The 17,354-nt window shown below is 36.9% G+C and overlaps 2 protein-coding genes across 2 annotated transcripts in view; both read right to left on the bottom strand.

Moving 5' to 3' along the window:
* The window catches only part of LOC105482770 (zinc finger HIT-type containing 6), a 56,321-nt gene extending 41,744 nt beyond the window's left edge, over window positions 1-14,577 (bottom strand). Inside the window, exons 1-5 of the mRNA XM_011743086.3 lie at window positions 13,767-14,577; window positions 12,584-12,649; window positions 12,391-12,497; window positions 12,220-12,305; window positions 8,307-8,410 (exon numbers count right to left, since the gene is read on the bottom strand). Of these exons, the coding sequence (XP_011741388.2) occupies window positions 8,307-8,410; window positions 12,220-12,305; window positions 12,391-12,497; window positions 12,584-12,649; window positions 13,767-14,422 (1,019 nt within the window). The 5' untranslated portion in view covers window positions 14,423-14,577. The remainder of the gene's footprint in view (window positions 1-8,306; window positions 8,411-12,219; window positions 12,306-12,390; window positions 12,498-12,583; window positions 12,650-13,766) is intronic.
* Window positions 12,584-17,354, bottom strand: part of LOC105482774 (collagen type XXIV alpha 1 chain) — a 421,145-nt gene continuing 416,374 nt past the window's right edge. The window contains exon 62 of the mRNA XM_024793110.2: window positions 12,584-12,649. The gene's annotated coding sequence lies outside the window, so the exon portion shown is untranslated. The remainder of the gene's footprint in view (window positions 12,650-17,354) is intronic.

The following is a 17,354-nucleotide window of genomic DNA, read 5'->3' as shown; positions in this document are numbered from 1 at the left end:
AAAAGAGTCCAAGCAGACAGCAGTACCAGACTTACACAACTTCAGATACTGGGATTATTTACATGATGAGAAGTGTTTTAAATTACTGAAGAAAAAGGAAGCTTACAACGTGAGTGAGTAAGGAATACAATTCTGTCTAAAAGACGAGAAAGATTAGGGAAAGAAACAGAGCTTCCAGGGAAAAATAAACTAAAATACAAACAGTGCATAGGCTAAAAATATGATTAATTAGACAACTGAGGAGAGAAAGTGACTTGGACAATATAGCTAAATAAGTTACTCGGAACGTAGCAAAGACAAAGAAATTTAGATAACTTATTACTTTTCCAGAATTCTCATATTTAGACAGCAGAACAAATCTCAAGGAATAAAAATAAAAAGAAATCACACTGAGACACACATCATAGAAACTGCAGAACTCCAAAGACAATACTGAATATTTTCAAAGCAATCAGAAGAGAAAAGAAGGAAGACTATGTATAAAGCAATAGTGTTCTCAATAGTGGCAAAAGAAGTGAGAAGACAATGGAATATATAAATTAACTGAGTTCAAAAATAAATGTCAACTTAATATATTTCACATGAAGCTAAACTATCATTCAAAAGGGGCTGGGCATGGGGGCTCATGCCTGTAATCCCAGCACTTTGGGAGGCTGAGGTGGGAGGACTGCTTGAGGCCAGGAGTTCAAGACTAGCCTGGGCAACATAGCAAGACTCTGACTCTATTTTTTAAAAAGTAAAAAACAGATAAAAAACAAAAGTAAGAGTGAGCTGTCTGACTATACATGAAATTTTGAAACAGGCAAAAGAAATGTACAGGGGAAAAAAGGACAGGCTGTCTCTAAGGAAGAGAGGAAATGACAAGAAAAACCTTTCTGGGGTGATGGTAATGTTCCATTTATTCACAGGGACTGGATTATACAGGTGCATGTATTTGTCAAAACTCAGCAAATGTATATACTTAAGATTTGTACATTTCATTACGTGTAAATTTTACATCAATAGACAAAAATGCAAACTATGGAATTCTAGTTAATGATGCTTAAGTATCCAGGGCCCAGTAGAGGGATGCCTGCATTTAGTTAGAAATGCACCAAAAATAAAATGGGTTAACGGATGGATAAACATCTGATAAAGCAATTATTGTAAAATATTAATGACAGAATTTAGGTGATGGGTATATACACATTCACTACAAAATTTTCAACTTTGTTTTATGTTTCAAATTTTTCATAATAAAATAGTGGAAAAAACTTTAAACAGGCAAAACCAATCTATAAAATTGAAAGTTAGGGGAGATAGTAAACTTGGGAGGTGGTGGTAGGTATTCCCATGGTGGGCAGTAAAGACTTCTGGGGTGCTGGTAATGTTTTTGACCTTGGTACATTAATGATTTGTGTACTTTTTTGGTATGTATTGTATTTCCATTAAAAAATGAAAGTAAGACAGGCGCGGTGGCGCATGTCTGTAATCACAGCACTTTGGGAGGCTGAGGTGTGTGGATTGCCTGAGCTCAGGAGATCAAGACCACACTGGACAACATGGTGAAACCTTCTCTCTACTAAAACACAAAAAAATTAGCCAGCATGGTGGTGGGCACCTGTAGTCCCAGCTACTCAGGAGGCTGAGGCAGAAGATTTGCTTGAAACCAGAAGATGGAGGTTGCAGTGAGCCGAGATTGCACCACTGCACTCCAGACTGGGTGACAGAGGGAGACCCTGTCTCCAAAAAAAAAAAAAAAAAAGAAAAGAAGACGAAATACAGATATGTTAAGACGAAAACTGAAAAAGCATATTTTTATAAGACCCTCACTAAAGAAATCTTAAAAAGGAGAACAAAATGATCCTAAAAAGAAGGTCTGAAAAAATGTTTAAAAAGGGACAAAAATACTGCTATATATGTGGGTAGATTATACTTTTGTCCATTTTACTGATGAGGAAAATGAGATATAGAGTTAAAGCCACAAAACCAGTAAATATCAGAGCTGGCATTTGAAGCCACTATATATTGTTCAGCTTCAGAAAAAAACAAATAGTTGACTAAAAGAAACAGAGATCAAAGAGACATTTCTCCCATGGTTATATACATGGAGACCACTTGGTAGAGTAACATGTAATGCCCTTAAAGAAAGTTCAGCAAGATTCTAAGAGCTATTTCTTAGCATGTCCTTAATCAACGTTACCAGCTTCAGTCCAAACTCTATCAGAGGGGACAAAACAACATGGTTCAGGCCGGGCGCAGTGGCTCACACCTTTAATCCCAGCACTTTGGGAGGCCAAGGCAGGCGGATCACAAGGTCAGGAGATCGAGACCATCCTGAACACAGTGGAACTCCATCTCTACTAAAAATACAAAAAATTAGCCGGGTGTGGTGGTGAGTGCCTGTAGTACCAGCTACTTGGGAGACTGAGGCAGGAGAATGGTATGAACCCGGGAGGCGGAGATTGCAGTGAGCCGAGATCGTGCCACTGCACTCCAGCCTGGGCGACAGAGCGAGACTCCATCTCAAAACAAACAAAAAACAACATGGTTCATCTATGAAGTTTTTCTTATCTAACAGACATACAGTATATACCAAACAGAACTCATATATTTAAGCTGATTCCCAAAGGGATTCAGATCCAAAGAATCGCTAATTTATTACCGGTTTTTTTTTGTTTTTTGTTTTTTTTTTAAGACACAAGGCCTCACTCTGTTGCCCAGGCTGGAGTGTAGCGGTGCAATCATGGCATTCACCATCACACCAAGCTAATTTTTAAATTTTTTGTGCAGATGACATATTGCTTTACAACCACCAATTTAAAGTGAGCTTCCTAATCTTTCAGACAATTGTTTTAAACTCCAATTCTTTTTTTTCACTGAACATGTCATGGATAGTATTCCATGACAATACTTCTACGTCTAATTGTTTTTGCTTAATAGCTGCATGGAATTCCATGGTATGAAGGTGCCATCATTTATTTAACTCAGTCCATACTGAAGGATACTTTAGGTTGGTGCCAGTTTTTACACTACTAAAAACAATATTGCAATAGATATATGTGTACACATATCTCATTTGCAGATCATCTACAAATATGTCTGTAGGCCAAATTCCTTGAGTACTTATTTATAACATTTTAAGATGTAATATACATTTTATACAATAAAATATATAACATTCTGAGAAACATTACCAAATTGCCTTCTAAAAGGACCATACCAATTTAACTCTCAAGAACAATGGAAGAGAAAAATGGCCTGGTTAACCCATATCTTCATTATACTAGATATTATTAATGTTTATCAGTCAAATACTACGTATGTAGACATATCTTTCTATGACTATCTATAAGTCCTCTGCCCCTTTCCTAATTAGTTGCTAGTCTTTTTTTCTTAATAATGCATAAGCACTCTGTGTCATATATGTTAAAGACTTTTTTGATCCAGTCTTTTGACTTTATTATGGTCTTTTTTTGCCATGTAAATTTACTAATTATTTTCCTTTTGGCTTCTGGATGGGATGTTTCTTCTCTTCAAGATTATGAAAATATTCCAGTATTTTTATTTCATTTTAAGATTTTGATCCACCTGGATGTTATTTAGTAAAAGATTCAGCATTTCCTCTCAAATGGCAAGCTGTTTCAACTCCATTTATTAAGTAATTATTTGTATTACTTTGAAATGTTACTTTGATCATATACTAGCAAACCAAATATACTATTTATTTTCTGTGATCTAGTTACAGATTTCTAGGCCAACACCACAAAACTAGTATAATTTCATAAATTTTAATGAGTCCAGCCTCATCATTCTTCTTTTTTCAGATTTTTCCAGGCACTTCTGCCATGTTATTCTTCAAAATAAACTTCAGTTATTTATGAATTGTCTTCTCAATAAATAAATAACAACAAAAAAAATCCCACTGATATTCTGATTAGGATTGCATCAGACTTAAAAGATCACTTAAGAAACAATATTGAACTTTTTAAGAATATGGCACTTTTTTTCTAAACTAAAAAAATATAACTAAAATAGGCACTCATACTTTCTTGATGAAAGTACAAAGTGGTAATGTTTTATGGAGACAATGCAGAGTTTTTCTCAAAAGTTTAAATACATCTTTTAAGTCATTCAGGAGAAATTACATTTTCTTCATATAGGTCTTTCATATTTTTTCCAACAAATTTGATTAGCACTGGGTGGAAGTGAACGTAAAACTATAGACCCTACAAAGAGATGAATGAGGTAAAGGAATTACCTCTGAAAAAGCCACTATTTTAAAGTAGCTTGGGATCTGCTCCAAAATAAGCAGGACAGCCAACATTTCCTTATCAAGCTTCTCTATTTTTAACAGCGAATGTCAACCTTGCTTTGGCTCAACTTATATAAGCCTCCCTGAACTTAACTTTATTGATTACAGCCATCCACTATGACACTCCTGCAAATTCCTCTAAAATTCATCCCCATTGCATACATTTTTGACTTCACAGACTTCACCTCACTTTGACTATTCAGTGAAAACTGCAGTACTTATTCTTAGAAAAATTCACACATCACATAATTTCACATATAATTTTAGGAGAGTCAGTGAAAATGCCTGCCATAAAGGGTGTCTGGATTAGAATGAACTTATTCCAGTCAGCTGCTACAATCACCTGCAGATAGGTCTACAGAGTAATTCAGGTACAATGGCACATTCATCACACTTCATATGGGGGCTTTGAAATTTAAAACTTAAAAAAAAAAAAGTAGACTTTATAGAAAAGTTACAAAAACAGTACAAAAGATTTTTCATTCAGATTCCTCAAAAGTTAAAACATTTAAATTTTAAGCAACATTAACTTGAGATTTTGACTATACTGCAGTTCAAGTTGCTTAAACAAGCAATCAATTTAATACCTAGGGCGTATTAATAATAATCTTAGAACAAGACCAACTTCTCATATCAACAATTCCCAAATCTCCAAAACTGAGAGATTTTTAACTCCTTCAGCAGCAAAACCTGAGTCAGTCTACAATTATTTACCCATTATAAGGTAAACATTTATAGGTTTCACTGCACAAATAGTACTGTTTGATTACACAGTGCTGTCCCAGACCTATGAGGGGTAAATGGAATATACAGTAAATGTGGCATATTCCTAAGAATTTCAGTGAAGGGAATGTAAACCTTCAATGTCACTGTATATTATTTACTATGTGCCAGGTACTACTTTAGTTATTATTAATAATTCATTTAATCCTCTCAATAACCCAGTAAGTCAGATTTTGCCCAAGGTCACCTAATGTATAATCAAATAGTAGAGGCAACATACAAATTTACATTGATCAGAGACAAAGTTATAACCAACTTTTGAAAGTTATTAGAAAAAAGTATTGAAAACTAGTCTCTTAGAATACTGGGGGCATGGGAGCTGAACAGAATTCTTTGAAAAAATTTCATTTCCCCTTCTTCCCTCTTTCCAGCAAATACCACTGCAATCATCTAAAACCTTGCTCATTTTCATGTGTTCATTGTATCTTATTGCTCAGCTGATAAGATACAAATATCTCAAAGTAATTCTAAATGTCTTTATTTTTTTATCTTAAAGGTGAAGTATAAGACATCAGAATCCTGATTCTGTCTACATTAATTATATAGACCAAGAAAAGATTAGAACTATACATTCAATAAGTACATCTTCTGTATTTATCTAAATCAGTGGTTCTCAAATGGGGGTGATTCTGCCTCCTGCAGTGGACATCTGGCAATGTCTTAACAAGAAATAAAAAATCCAAGAGCTCAACCTCTCTAATAAAGCTGCCCACAAAAAAGTTTGATAATATTCAACAAAAGTTAAGGTATAACTAAAATAGGCACTCATACTTTCTTCATGAAAGTACAAAGTGGTAATGTTTTATGGAGACAATGCAGAGTTTTTCTCAAAAGTTTAAATACATTGTACTCTCTAATCCAGTAATTCTGCTTTCTACAGAATTGATCCTACAAAGCAAAGTCATGTAAGCACACAAAACAATTTGTTCAAGGCTGTTTAATACTGTGATATTTGTAATAATTAAAAACAAGACATAAAATAAGTGTTCATGAATACGAGAATAATTAAATGAAACAGGATATAGTCAAAGGTGGAATATCCTACTTAAAAATAATGAGGCAGATTTGCATTAACAAGAAAAGAGGTTCCTAATATATTGCTAAATGGAAAATCTAGCTGCAGGAAAAAAGGATGTGCATTTATTCATAAAAAATTAATGTTTAACTTGAGCAGAGTCATGTCACTTTATATAGTTTTAAGTATTTTATATTATGTCTTACTTTATTACATGAAAAAAAGAGAAAACATGATTAGAAGGAAACGTTATGAAATTTTATTAGTGGCCAACTCTAGATAGTGGAATTACAGGTAATATTTTTCCTTTAAACTTTTTAATGATACAGATGTATTATTTTTACAATAGCTACTATAAACTGATTCCTTCCCATATGCCACTTACTGCCTATGTGAATGAATACACTAAAAGGCCACAACTCTATACGGCAGCTATCATGAGCTCCATTTTGCAGATGGCAAAAGACTAAGAAAAGGATTCTAAAGCCTATTATTACATACCATGTTGCTCATCTCCTCCTAGGAAACACTAAAAATTTAAGAAAACCAATCCCAAATCTCTATAAATTTATGAACAAAAGACTAACACAAGAAGAATCTGATTTGCCATTTGCAGAGACCCGGGGAGTTTCAAAACAACCACAAATATACTAAACCTGGAAAATATACTGAGTGTAATATTCTTGGTAAAAACTTTCCGCATACATTCATGTATCTAGAGACACAAAAATGTTATACTTGAGGCCATCTGCTTTTCATTACTGAGAACTAATCTCTGATTACAATCATTCTGAATGGTTTCTTTCATAAAACAGGAACACATTTTGTATTTGAGAAGGCACTAATCAGTTACCATAAACTTCTAACCAGTTACCATAAACTTCAAATTATGTCAATTTCTAAATATGTCAGTTTCAAAACACACAAAAGAATCATCTCACATTTGATAAACGCAAGACATTACTTCACTTTTTTTTTTTTCGAGACAGGGTCTCATTCTGTTGCCCAGACTGGAGTGCAGTGGTGCAGTCTTGGCTCACTGCAACCTCTGCCTCCTGTGCTCAAGGGATGCTCCTACTTCAGCCTCCTGAGTAGCTGGGACCACAGCTGGGTGCCACCACACCTGGCTAATTTTTGTATTTTTAGTAGAGATGAGGTTTCACCATGTTGCCTAGGCTGGTCTCAAACTCCTGGCCTCAAGGGATCCACCTGCTTCAGCATTACTTTTGGAAGGTAACCAGGAAAAACGAAAAACCATTTTTACAAATATTTACGTCTTATATAAAATAAATGGATAACACCATCTTCTAATTATGTTAACAGCTTTGAAAAGGTAGAAGTTTCACTAGAATAATGATAATTCTGATGGCTTTGTCTTTTCAATTTTTGGAAGGGTACAACTGGAAAGGCACCATAGAGCTGACCTGGGTCAACTCCCCATATCATACAACTGAGGCCCAGAGAAAGGAAGGTGATTTGTTCAAGGCCCCACATTTACTAAGGGGCTGGAAAGGGAGGGACTCCCTCAAGTTTTTAAAAATTCTAAATGCAAAATCTTGACTTCTGAAAGGTATTATCTGATAATTTAGTTGGCTTAAAGTACTTTGGGATCCTGTTCTCCTTTGTACTCTTGGGGCCTTTTCAACCAACATTTTCAGACAGCAGCAAACTAATCTGTTATATTATCTGTACTCAAGAGTTCAAAGGCCCCTTTTCCATTGACAGCTTTTAAATGAAATCTTATTTGGAAACCCAGTGGAGAAAGAAAAAAGCAGAGTTGCCTTTAAACAGTACAGAAGTCCTGCTTTTACTTGCTTTGTCCTGGAAGTCCCTGAAATACTTTCTTGGTATCTTAGGTCTCAAAGAAACAGTTTATTTCTATTGTATGAGAGTGTTCTAGGGCACTGCTACTCAAAATGTTTCTCAAACAATCAGCATCACTGAGGAGCTTGTTAGAAATGCACAATATCAAACTCCAACCCAGGCCTACTAAAAAATCACAAGCATACTTAACAAGACACCTAGGTGACTGGTATGCACCCAGATATTTATTAGAGTTACATGACATACAATTGCTACAGTTATCTTGTCATGGACCAATAACAAACAGTTTAGAGAATCACATTTGGGGTAGCAATGCTCTATAGCAACCAAACCTTAAAGAATGATCCTGATCAAATCAGAACACCTGATATACTAAAGTTAGAAACTTACTTCTTATCAAAAAAGGTTGAATTCTCCTTCCTCTTGGTGAATCCATTGGGTAGAAGTTTTAAGTTAATACCTTGCCTTCGGGCACGATTTTTCATAAAGTACATCTAACAACCAAAACCAAACAGACAAATTAATTTTTAAATTCCTTAAATTTAAAGAGTGAGTAAAACAATGTTCAATAATAGTTAAGATTTACTGAGAACCTAAGTGTTATAACAGCTCTAAGCAGTAACCTCATGTAATCTTCACAATGACACTATGAGAATAGGTATTATCATCTCCATTTTAGCAATAAGAATTAGTGAGACCCCAAAATCATACAGCTATCCCAGAAAGACAGAACCTGTACTCAAACCCAGGTCTGTCTAATTCCAGAGCTTGTGCTTTTAACCCATATGTTCTATGAGCCAAAGAAGAATTTAATGGAGATTAAAACAAACAAAAACACAGGTCATTTGGCAATCACAGGGGCTACCTACACAATTCTTGATTTCTTTTACTGATGGTTTTACCAGTTAGCTGTATATATATATCTCTGATTTTATTACTACACAGCTCACTAAAGGGAAGAGCCATGGCATTGCCTAGTACAAGGCCTAGCTTAAAGTAACCACTGTTGTGAGAAGCACAAAATGGGATATGAGAACATTCTGGCTCTGACATGTGTTATTACATTGACCACTTGGGTTGATTAAGCTAAACTGGGCAATTCTAGAATTATGAAGGAAGTAATACCAGATTTTTATTAAGTCAAGGAAGAAGAAAGATCACTCAAAGAAAAGGCAAAATATAAATGCAAGTTTTTTGTTAAGTGAATAGGGATCTAGAATTTGCAATGTAAAGTCAGAATCAAGTCATAAGCCAAGGGAAAGGATGGGTCAGCTATCACTGGCTAAGTAGGAAAATGTTTCAATAAATTACATGTAATTTTATAATTTAGAGGACTTTGGTTTCAGTGATGGTAGTGATTATTATAAATAATTATAACAGCAGTGACCAACCCTCCTAATACACCTTCAGGGTAAGGGTGAACCAGAAACAATCTCTACTTTTAGAGCAAGCTAGGAAACTTGTATGGTTACACTGAAACAGAGGAAAAAAGAAAAAAAATTCATTAGCAGTTAGGGCTATGGGCCATCCCTTGCTTAGATTCGCAATTATTTTGCCTTGAAAACACCACTGAATAGCCATACTTTAGAAAAAAGGAAGTGGGAGGACTTAATCAGATAACAAGTTTCAGTAAAAAACCACAGTAATTGACAGAGCATAGTATTGGTGCAGGATATATCAGTAGGCCAACAAAATGGAAAAGACAAGGCCACAAAATGACCCAAGCACATAGGGATGCTGATATATGACAAAGGTGGTCCTACAGAGCAGTAGGGAAAGGATGAACTTTCCAATAAATGGTGCTGGGAAAAGTGGATTATCCATATGAAAAATTAAATGGGAACTCCTCTGTATATGATACCAAAAATCAATTCCAGTTAAAGACATAAGTGTAAAATACAACAGTATGAAGGTTTTAGGCAATAATTATGAGAGAATAACTTCCTAACTTCATGGTAGGGATGGAATTTCTTTATAAATATATAAACCTACTAACTATAAAGGAAACAAATGATAAATCTGACTACATTAAAACTAAGAACATCCATTCACCACAAGACACTATAGAATGAAAAGACAAGACAGAGACTAGAAGAAGATATTTACAACATAAAACCAACTTGCACTAGCATCCAAGAAATACCAAGAATTCTCACAAACCAGTAAGAAAAATAAAGCTGACCAATGAAAAGATGAGCAAAAGACTTTAACAGGCACTGCATAAAAGAGGAAATCCAAATGGCCAATAAAGTATTTGAAACGTGGTTCAATCTCATCAGGAATTAGAGAACTGCACATTTAAAACCACAATAAAATTACACAGCTAACAGATTGACAAAAATTTTTAAAGTCTTACCAAACTAAGGACTGGTGAGAATATGACAACAGGTACATTCATACACTATTGGTGAGAGTGTAAACTAGCATAATCACTTTGGAATATGTTTTGGTAACATTTAGGCAAATTGAAGATATGCATACCACACAACAAAGCAATTCTATCCCCAGGTATAAACCCTACGAAAACATGTTCACATGCATACTATAATTCATAGACAAAAGTAGTGGCATTTTTTCTAAACTGTTTTTTATTCTTACAGAAAATCCAAAATCCATTAAAAAAAAAAATGCATACACATATTGTGGTACAGTCCTAAGATAGAAAAAAATATTAACAAATGAGAAAAGATCAGGGAAGGGCATAAGAGGGTGGCATGGAACTTCTGGGAAGCCAGTAATGTTCTAATTCTAGACTGGGGTGGTAGTTACATGAATATTCATTTTATAACTATTCATTAAACTGTGTATTTCCATTTTGTGATTTTTAGAAAATATACATGCTATACTTCACAATTAAAAAAATTGTAAAGTAATTTATCTTTAGGTAGAATTTTAATTATGCCTAATTAAGTTTGAGGAAAAATAAGAGTTGCTATATGAATAATTTTCTTTCAGATATGTGTGATGTAATTATGTCTGTATCAATAATACCAATAAAACAAGGTGTTTAAAAGGTTTAAAATTCTGCAACTCCAATACTAAAATCAACACAATTCCAGGATACGATTTAACCACACCATACATGAATTTCTACAACACCAGTTGCCAAAAAAATCCAAATATGTAAACTTTAATTTTGCATAGTATTTAAGGAATTAAAAAAGGAATGTAAGAGTATGAAAACTGAGTATATTAGAAGAGCAAGTCTTGTTAGCTCTTCCTTCAAAATCAGAATCTAATCCCTTCGCAATAATTCCAACAGTATAACCAAGCCACTATTATCTCACAAGGACCGTGGGAAGAGCTGCAGAATTTGTCTCCCTACTTCTAGTCTTCCACTCTTGCCCCCCTAAAGTTCACACAGCAGCAAGAGCGGTTTTTCAAAAGGCAAATTTAAGTTCAAAACCCTGCCATGGTTTCCATTTGCACTTAGAATTAGAAACCCTCACCAGTTTCTTTTCTTTTTTCTTTTGAGACAGAGTCTCACTCTGTTGTCCAGGCTGGAGTGCAGGGCGCAATCACGGCTCACTGCAGCCTTGACCTTCCTGGGCTCAGGTGATCCTCCCTCCTCAGCTTCCCAAGTTGATGGGACTACAAGGGCACACCACCACATCTGGCTACTTTTTGTATTTTTTCATGGAGACAGGTTTTCATCATGTTGCCCAGGCTGGTCTTGAACTCCTGAGCTCAAGCAATGCTCCGGCCTCAGCCTCCCAAAGTGTTTGGATTACAGGAATGAGCCAGTTACTCTAATTTCATTTTCAATACTCTCTTTCTCACTCACTATGCTTCAGTTACCTTGCCAATCTTTTAATTCCTCAAACCAGACATCCTTGTTTCTGACTCAGGTCTTTCCTTTTACTTTTGTCCCTACTTGGAATAATCTTCCTCCAAATGTTTTCATGACAGCTTCTTTCTCAGCATTCAGATCACTGCTTACATATCATCTCTTAGAGAAGCTTCTCCTGACCACTGTATCAAAAATAGTACCCTGACAATCTCTTCCCAACAAAGACCATTTTCATTCTCTCTTTAATCTCTTGAGCCTTCTTTATCTTCTATATGAACTTAACTCTACCTGAAATTACATTTGTTCCTCCACTCATCTCCTGTATCTCCCACTAAATACAACTCCATGAGTGGACAGACTTTGTTTGGGTCACAGTCATATCCTTAAGTAATCAGAACAGCTCTACATCATGGTAGCCACTTAATATATATTATTTGGTAAGTTAAAAAAAAAAAAAAGAATCTAATTGATTTGAAGGACTTCTAACTGGAAGAAATTAGGAAAAAATCTTACATGTTTATTGCTTATTGGTCTTTTCAAAAAAGCATCTCTAGAAATATGGTCCGCTGTTCTTGCCACATCTTCCAAAAATCGATAATCTAAAAATTTCAAAACAGAAGAATAAACAAATGACATACACCAATGGCCAGAAAGCCTCAATCTGCTATGCATAAAGTGGCTTACCACTTAGGAGATTCATTTCAGTAAACTGTTGTATTGAAACGTATGCAGTTTTATCTCGAACTCCATTACATGTCAGTTCTGCTTTGTGTTTCTTTACACAGGGCAAACTGAAAAGACAAAGGGGAAGTACTTTTATACTTTAGGGTAAGAAAGGTACAGATACAGGTTAAAAGGTAGGAAGTTACATGTATACCTGCAGGAATATCGCATACAACGTGGACATCTGTACTTTGCTTCTTCTGTACCACAAGTTTCACACCTGCAAAAGCCCACATGTAACATTAAATTATCAAATATTAACTCTATTTATTTATAAACTTAGAATGTCCCAACTTATAAACTTAGTGACAAGTAACTCTGAAAAAATATTTGATAGCTGTTGAACATCATTTGAAAATTCTCTATGAAACCTTCCCAAAACAACTACATTTCCAATGTTGTTAGTGACATGTAACTCAGGAAAATGTATTAAAATGTTTAAAACCCATCTTGCTTTTGACTTCTTTTTCTACTCTAATCAGGGAATGAGATTATTCACTGATATTTTAACTTGTGATTCCTGGAAATGCGGTAATGATTTTATGTGTGTGTATCCAGGAGTCCAATCCATGAGCTATGTTTAGATATTTTTAAAGCACACACTAGAAAAAGAATATAAGGCCAAGTGAAATTTAGAGAGTAGTAGTAGCATCTTTTTTCCTGAACTCCACACCTAATCTAGAATGAGCATCGAAATAATCTATAAATGCCATGTAACCCATCATCTGTCCTCAACTGCTCTTCTATGCTCTTGGGATACTGACAACCAAACTACAGTTACTTATATTTAGCCCACTGTGTTCTAGACGGTAATATTCCCAAGAATCTGACTACTCTTATTTCCTTTGTCACATGATCCACACACTAAGGAAATTAAATCAAAAGCAATAAATATTCACAGCACCCATGCAGAAGCTTGATAATTGAGGTCAAGTGTAATTTTGCCTAATTTTAACTTACTCTACGTTGTCATTGTTGGTTTTATTACACTTTCTCATCTCTATTCTCTCTCAAAGGAATACCCAGTAAAGAGCATATTAAGTTAAGCCAGATCCAGTTCCAAATGATCTTTTGGTCCCCAGAATTTTCACTTTCCTAACTTGCCCATTACCCATTGGACACTACCAACTTCATATATTTTCACTGAATTTGTTGTGTTGTCATCCACAACACCCTCCACTTCCCAACCCACCCCCACGAACGCCGTCTGCCTCCAGAAACCCAAACTTGTGCTTATTTTTCATTATTCCACCTTCTCCTGATAGTGTGGTTTCCTTCACTCTAGACATGAGGATTCCACAGCTTTATTCCCCTAAATGGAATTCCCCATGCCCTACCTTGACATGGCCAGTTTCCGCTTGCAACCCACCGGGTGATTTATCGGAGGCTCTTCTTTCACCTTTGTATCATCCACGGTTTCTTTCTTCAGGAAATCCTTCTCTTCTTTTACACACTCTCCATGCATCACTTCCTCTTTTATGTATTGACCAACAAACTTCTCCTCCTGTTTTATCTCCGAGTTATCCTTCTCTTCCTTCACTTCTGACCAGTCCATTACCTCTTCCTTTACCTTCTCTTCCTTTACCTCTGGGTCACCCACCTTCGCCTCTTTTACCACTAAACTACTATCCGTCTCCTGCTTCACCTCCAATACGCCTGCGTTCTCATCCTTCACCTCAGGCCTATCCTCCACCTCCTGTTTTACCCACTGGCCAGCCAATCTGCCTTCTGTATCTGGCCAGTCCATAATTTCTTGCTTCACTACCGTTAGGTCCATCGGTATTTCCTCTGGCCTTTGTCCACTTCCTTTCTCTCCATCCCCTATCTCCTTCATCCCTGTCAGCCCTTTCCCCTCCTCTCCGCCGCCGACCTCCTCCGCCCGTGCTAAGTCCCTGACTTCCTCCCTGCCAGGCTCTGGACTTAGCCGCACCCCCTCAGCTACGCTGTGGAGGCCTCCCCCAGACTTCCCTTCATTTTCAGCAGCAAACTCCATCAACTCACGATACTTGGCCTCTGTTGCCACTCTATCCTTCAATGTGGCTGCTGCACACCAATAGGCGGAATTACCGATCGGAATACCTATAGCGGCCCACGTGCAGAGCCAAGTAGCCAAAAGCCCGGAATAGTCAGCTTGACGCGACTGCTCGAATCGCCGTAAAGCAACGCTTTTGCGCCTCGACACTTCACGACTTGTAGAACTCTTTACGGCTCTGCGGAGGCCCTGCCGGATGCTCTGGGCCAACAAGCGTAACTGCGTGACTTGCCCAGTGGTATTCTCGTCTCCCGCCTGGTTTCCACTACACCCTTGCCCTAGGGAAGCCTCCTGGGCCACACCCTAGGCTACCCTGCACGCCCTACTCGGTGTGAAGAGTGGAGGAGACCGGCAGAGGGAGAGAAGCGAAACCCTTACACTCTGGGAAAACCCACCTTCATCTGTGTTAACCATTAAATCCAATCTTGTATGAAAATAGACACACCTGATGTTACGCCTTTCCAAGCTTTAGTTTCTTAAAGCTATAAACTAGGGACCATGGTATTATTAATACAAATCTCAGTGTCATTGCGAAGATTATGAGATCATGCATGGGAATTAACTAGCAGTGACGGACACAAACTCAATAGATAACTGGGAATCCTGATGGGTTTCAAGTAGGAAAGAGGGCATTAATTTTTGTTTCCATTCTTTCTAAGTAACAGCCTGACGCAGGCATTCTGCAGGATTCTGCAGCATTTTGCAGGATTCTCTCAGAGAACATCATAAATATATTAGGTGAAAGTGCCTAATGCCCGATATTGCTGAGTTGCATTGTATGAATTGCATTGTATGAATGTGGCACGTTTTTTCATGCGTGTACCAGTTGGTGGGCATTTGCCTTGTTTCCCGTTTAGGCTATTACGAATAATTCTGCTTCCACATTCATATACAAGTATTTGTGTGGACGTGTTTACATTTCCCGTAAGTAAATAACTAGGAGTGGAATTGCTGGGCCATATAAATTTATGTTAATTTTTAAAGAAATGCCCAAACTGTTTTCCAAAGTAGCTATACCATTTTACATTCCCACTGGCTGAGGGTTCCTGTTTCTCTACATCCCTGCCAATTCTTAGTATTATCAATTATTTGATCATAGATGTGTAGTGATATGTCGTTGCGAATTTAATTTACATTTCGTTAATGTTATTAAATTACATTTCTTTAATGACTAATGATGTTGAACATCTTTTCATGTTCAACTGGCCACTTAGATATTTTCTTTAATGAAATGTTTATTCAAATCTTTTGCTCCTTTTTAATTGACGCCTTTTATTATCAAATTATAGTAGTTATTCATATATTATGCATATAGGTTTGTGGTAGACAGGCACCAGTATGTCCCCCAGTGATCCCTCCACCCCCACAGTGTTCAGACCAATGTGTAGACTGCTCCTGCATCATCCCAGGATTGGTCTGTGTTACTGATAGCATACAGCAGAAGTAATATGTTACCTCTAAGATTAGGTTTGGAAAAAGGCTGTGGTTTCTGCCTTAGGCTCTTGCTCTTTTGTTCTCCTTCCTAGATCATTCACTCTGGGGGAAGCAAGCTGCCAGGTTGTGAGTACCAAGAGGCCCATGTGGCAGTGGGCCGAAGTTACTGGCTCTTACAGGCTGAATTGTGTCCCCTCAAATTTGTGTGTTAAATCCGTAACAGCCAGTACCTCAGACTGTGAGTGTATTTGGAGATAGAACCTTTAAAGGTGATTTCATTAAAATGAGACCATTAGGGTGGGCCCTAATCCAATCTGACTGATATCTTTATAAGAAGAGGAAATTTGGACACAAAAAGAGACATGAGAGATGCCTGCAAAGAGAAAAGACTATACAGTGGTACAGTGAGGTGGCCACTTGCATGCCAGCGAGAGAGGCCTCAGAAACAACAAGACTGGTGGTGACAACTTATTTTGGAGTTCTAGCGTCTAGAACTGTGAGAAAATAAATTTAAGTTACTCAGTCTGTGCTAGTTCATTATAGTGGCCTTGGTAAACTAATGCCCTGGTCAACGATCAGCAAGGAATTTCAGCCTGTCAACAGCATATGAGTGAATTTGGAGGAAGATTCTGTAGTCCTAGTCCAGTTTTACATGACTGTGGCTCTGGCCAACAGCTGCACCCAGATTCCGAACACTCAGAAATTGTGGGAAAGGATAAATGTTTCTTGTTTTAAACTGCCAAATTTCTGGATAATTGATACAAAGCAATGCATAATTAATACCAATTCCTTGTATGGTTTGCAAATACTTTTTTCCAGTTTTTGGCTTTTCCTTTTCTTAGTTGTGTCTTTAAAAGAGCAAAAAATTTGCACTTCAATTAAATCCAGTTTATCAAGTTTTATTTTTATTTTTTGTGATGGAGTCTCACTCTTGTCACGCAAGCTGGAGTGCAATGGCGTGATCTCTGCTCACTGCAACCTCCACCTCCTGGGTTCAAGTGATTCTCCTGCCTCAGCCTCTCGAGTAGCTGGGACTACAGACAGGTGCCACCACACCTGACTAATTATTTTTGTATTTTTATTAAAGATGGAGTTTCACCATGTTGGCCAGGCTGGTCTCAAACTCCTGACTTCAGGTGATTCACCCGCCCCCAAAGTGCTGGGATTACAGGTGTGAGCCACTGCACCCGGCCTCTCAATTTTTAAATGAATTTTTTTTGTGTGTCACACTAATAACTTTTTGCCTAGCTCAAAGTTGCAAAGAGATATTTCTCCTATATTTTCTAGAAGTTTTATAGTTTTAGCTTTTATATTTAGGTCTGTGATCCATTTTGAGTTGGCTTTTGTATCTAGAGTCATCCCTCTGTTTCTGTGGGGGACTGGTTCCAGGACCACCACAGATCTGAGAATGCTCAAGTTCTACAATCTGCCATCTGCATCCATTGTTTCACATCTGTAG

This window comes from Macaca nemestrina, chromosome 1, assembly GCF_043159975.1.
Source record: "Macaca nemestrina isolate mMacNem1 chromosome 1, mMacNem.hap1, whole genome shotgun sequence".
In the NCBI taxonomy this organism is placed as follows: domain Eukaryota; kingdom Metazoa; phylum Chordata; class Mammalia; order Primates; family Cercopithecidae; genus Macaca; species Macaca nemestrina.
Note: the sequence above shows the minus strand (reverse complement) of the source record. Positions and strands in the feature narration are given on the sequence as shown.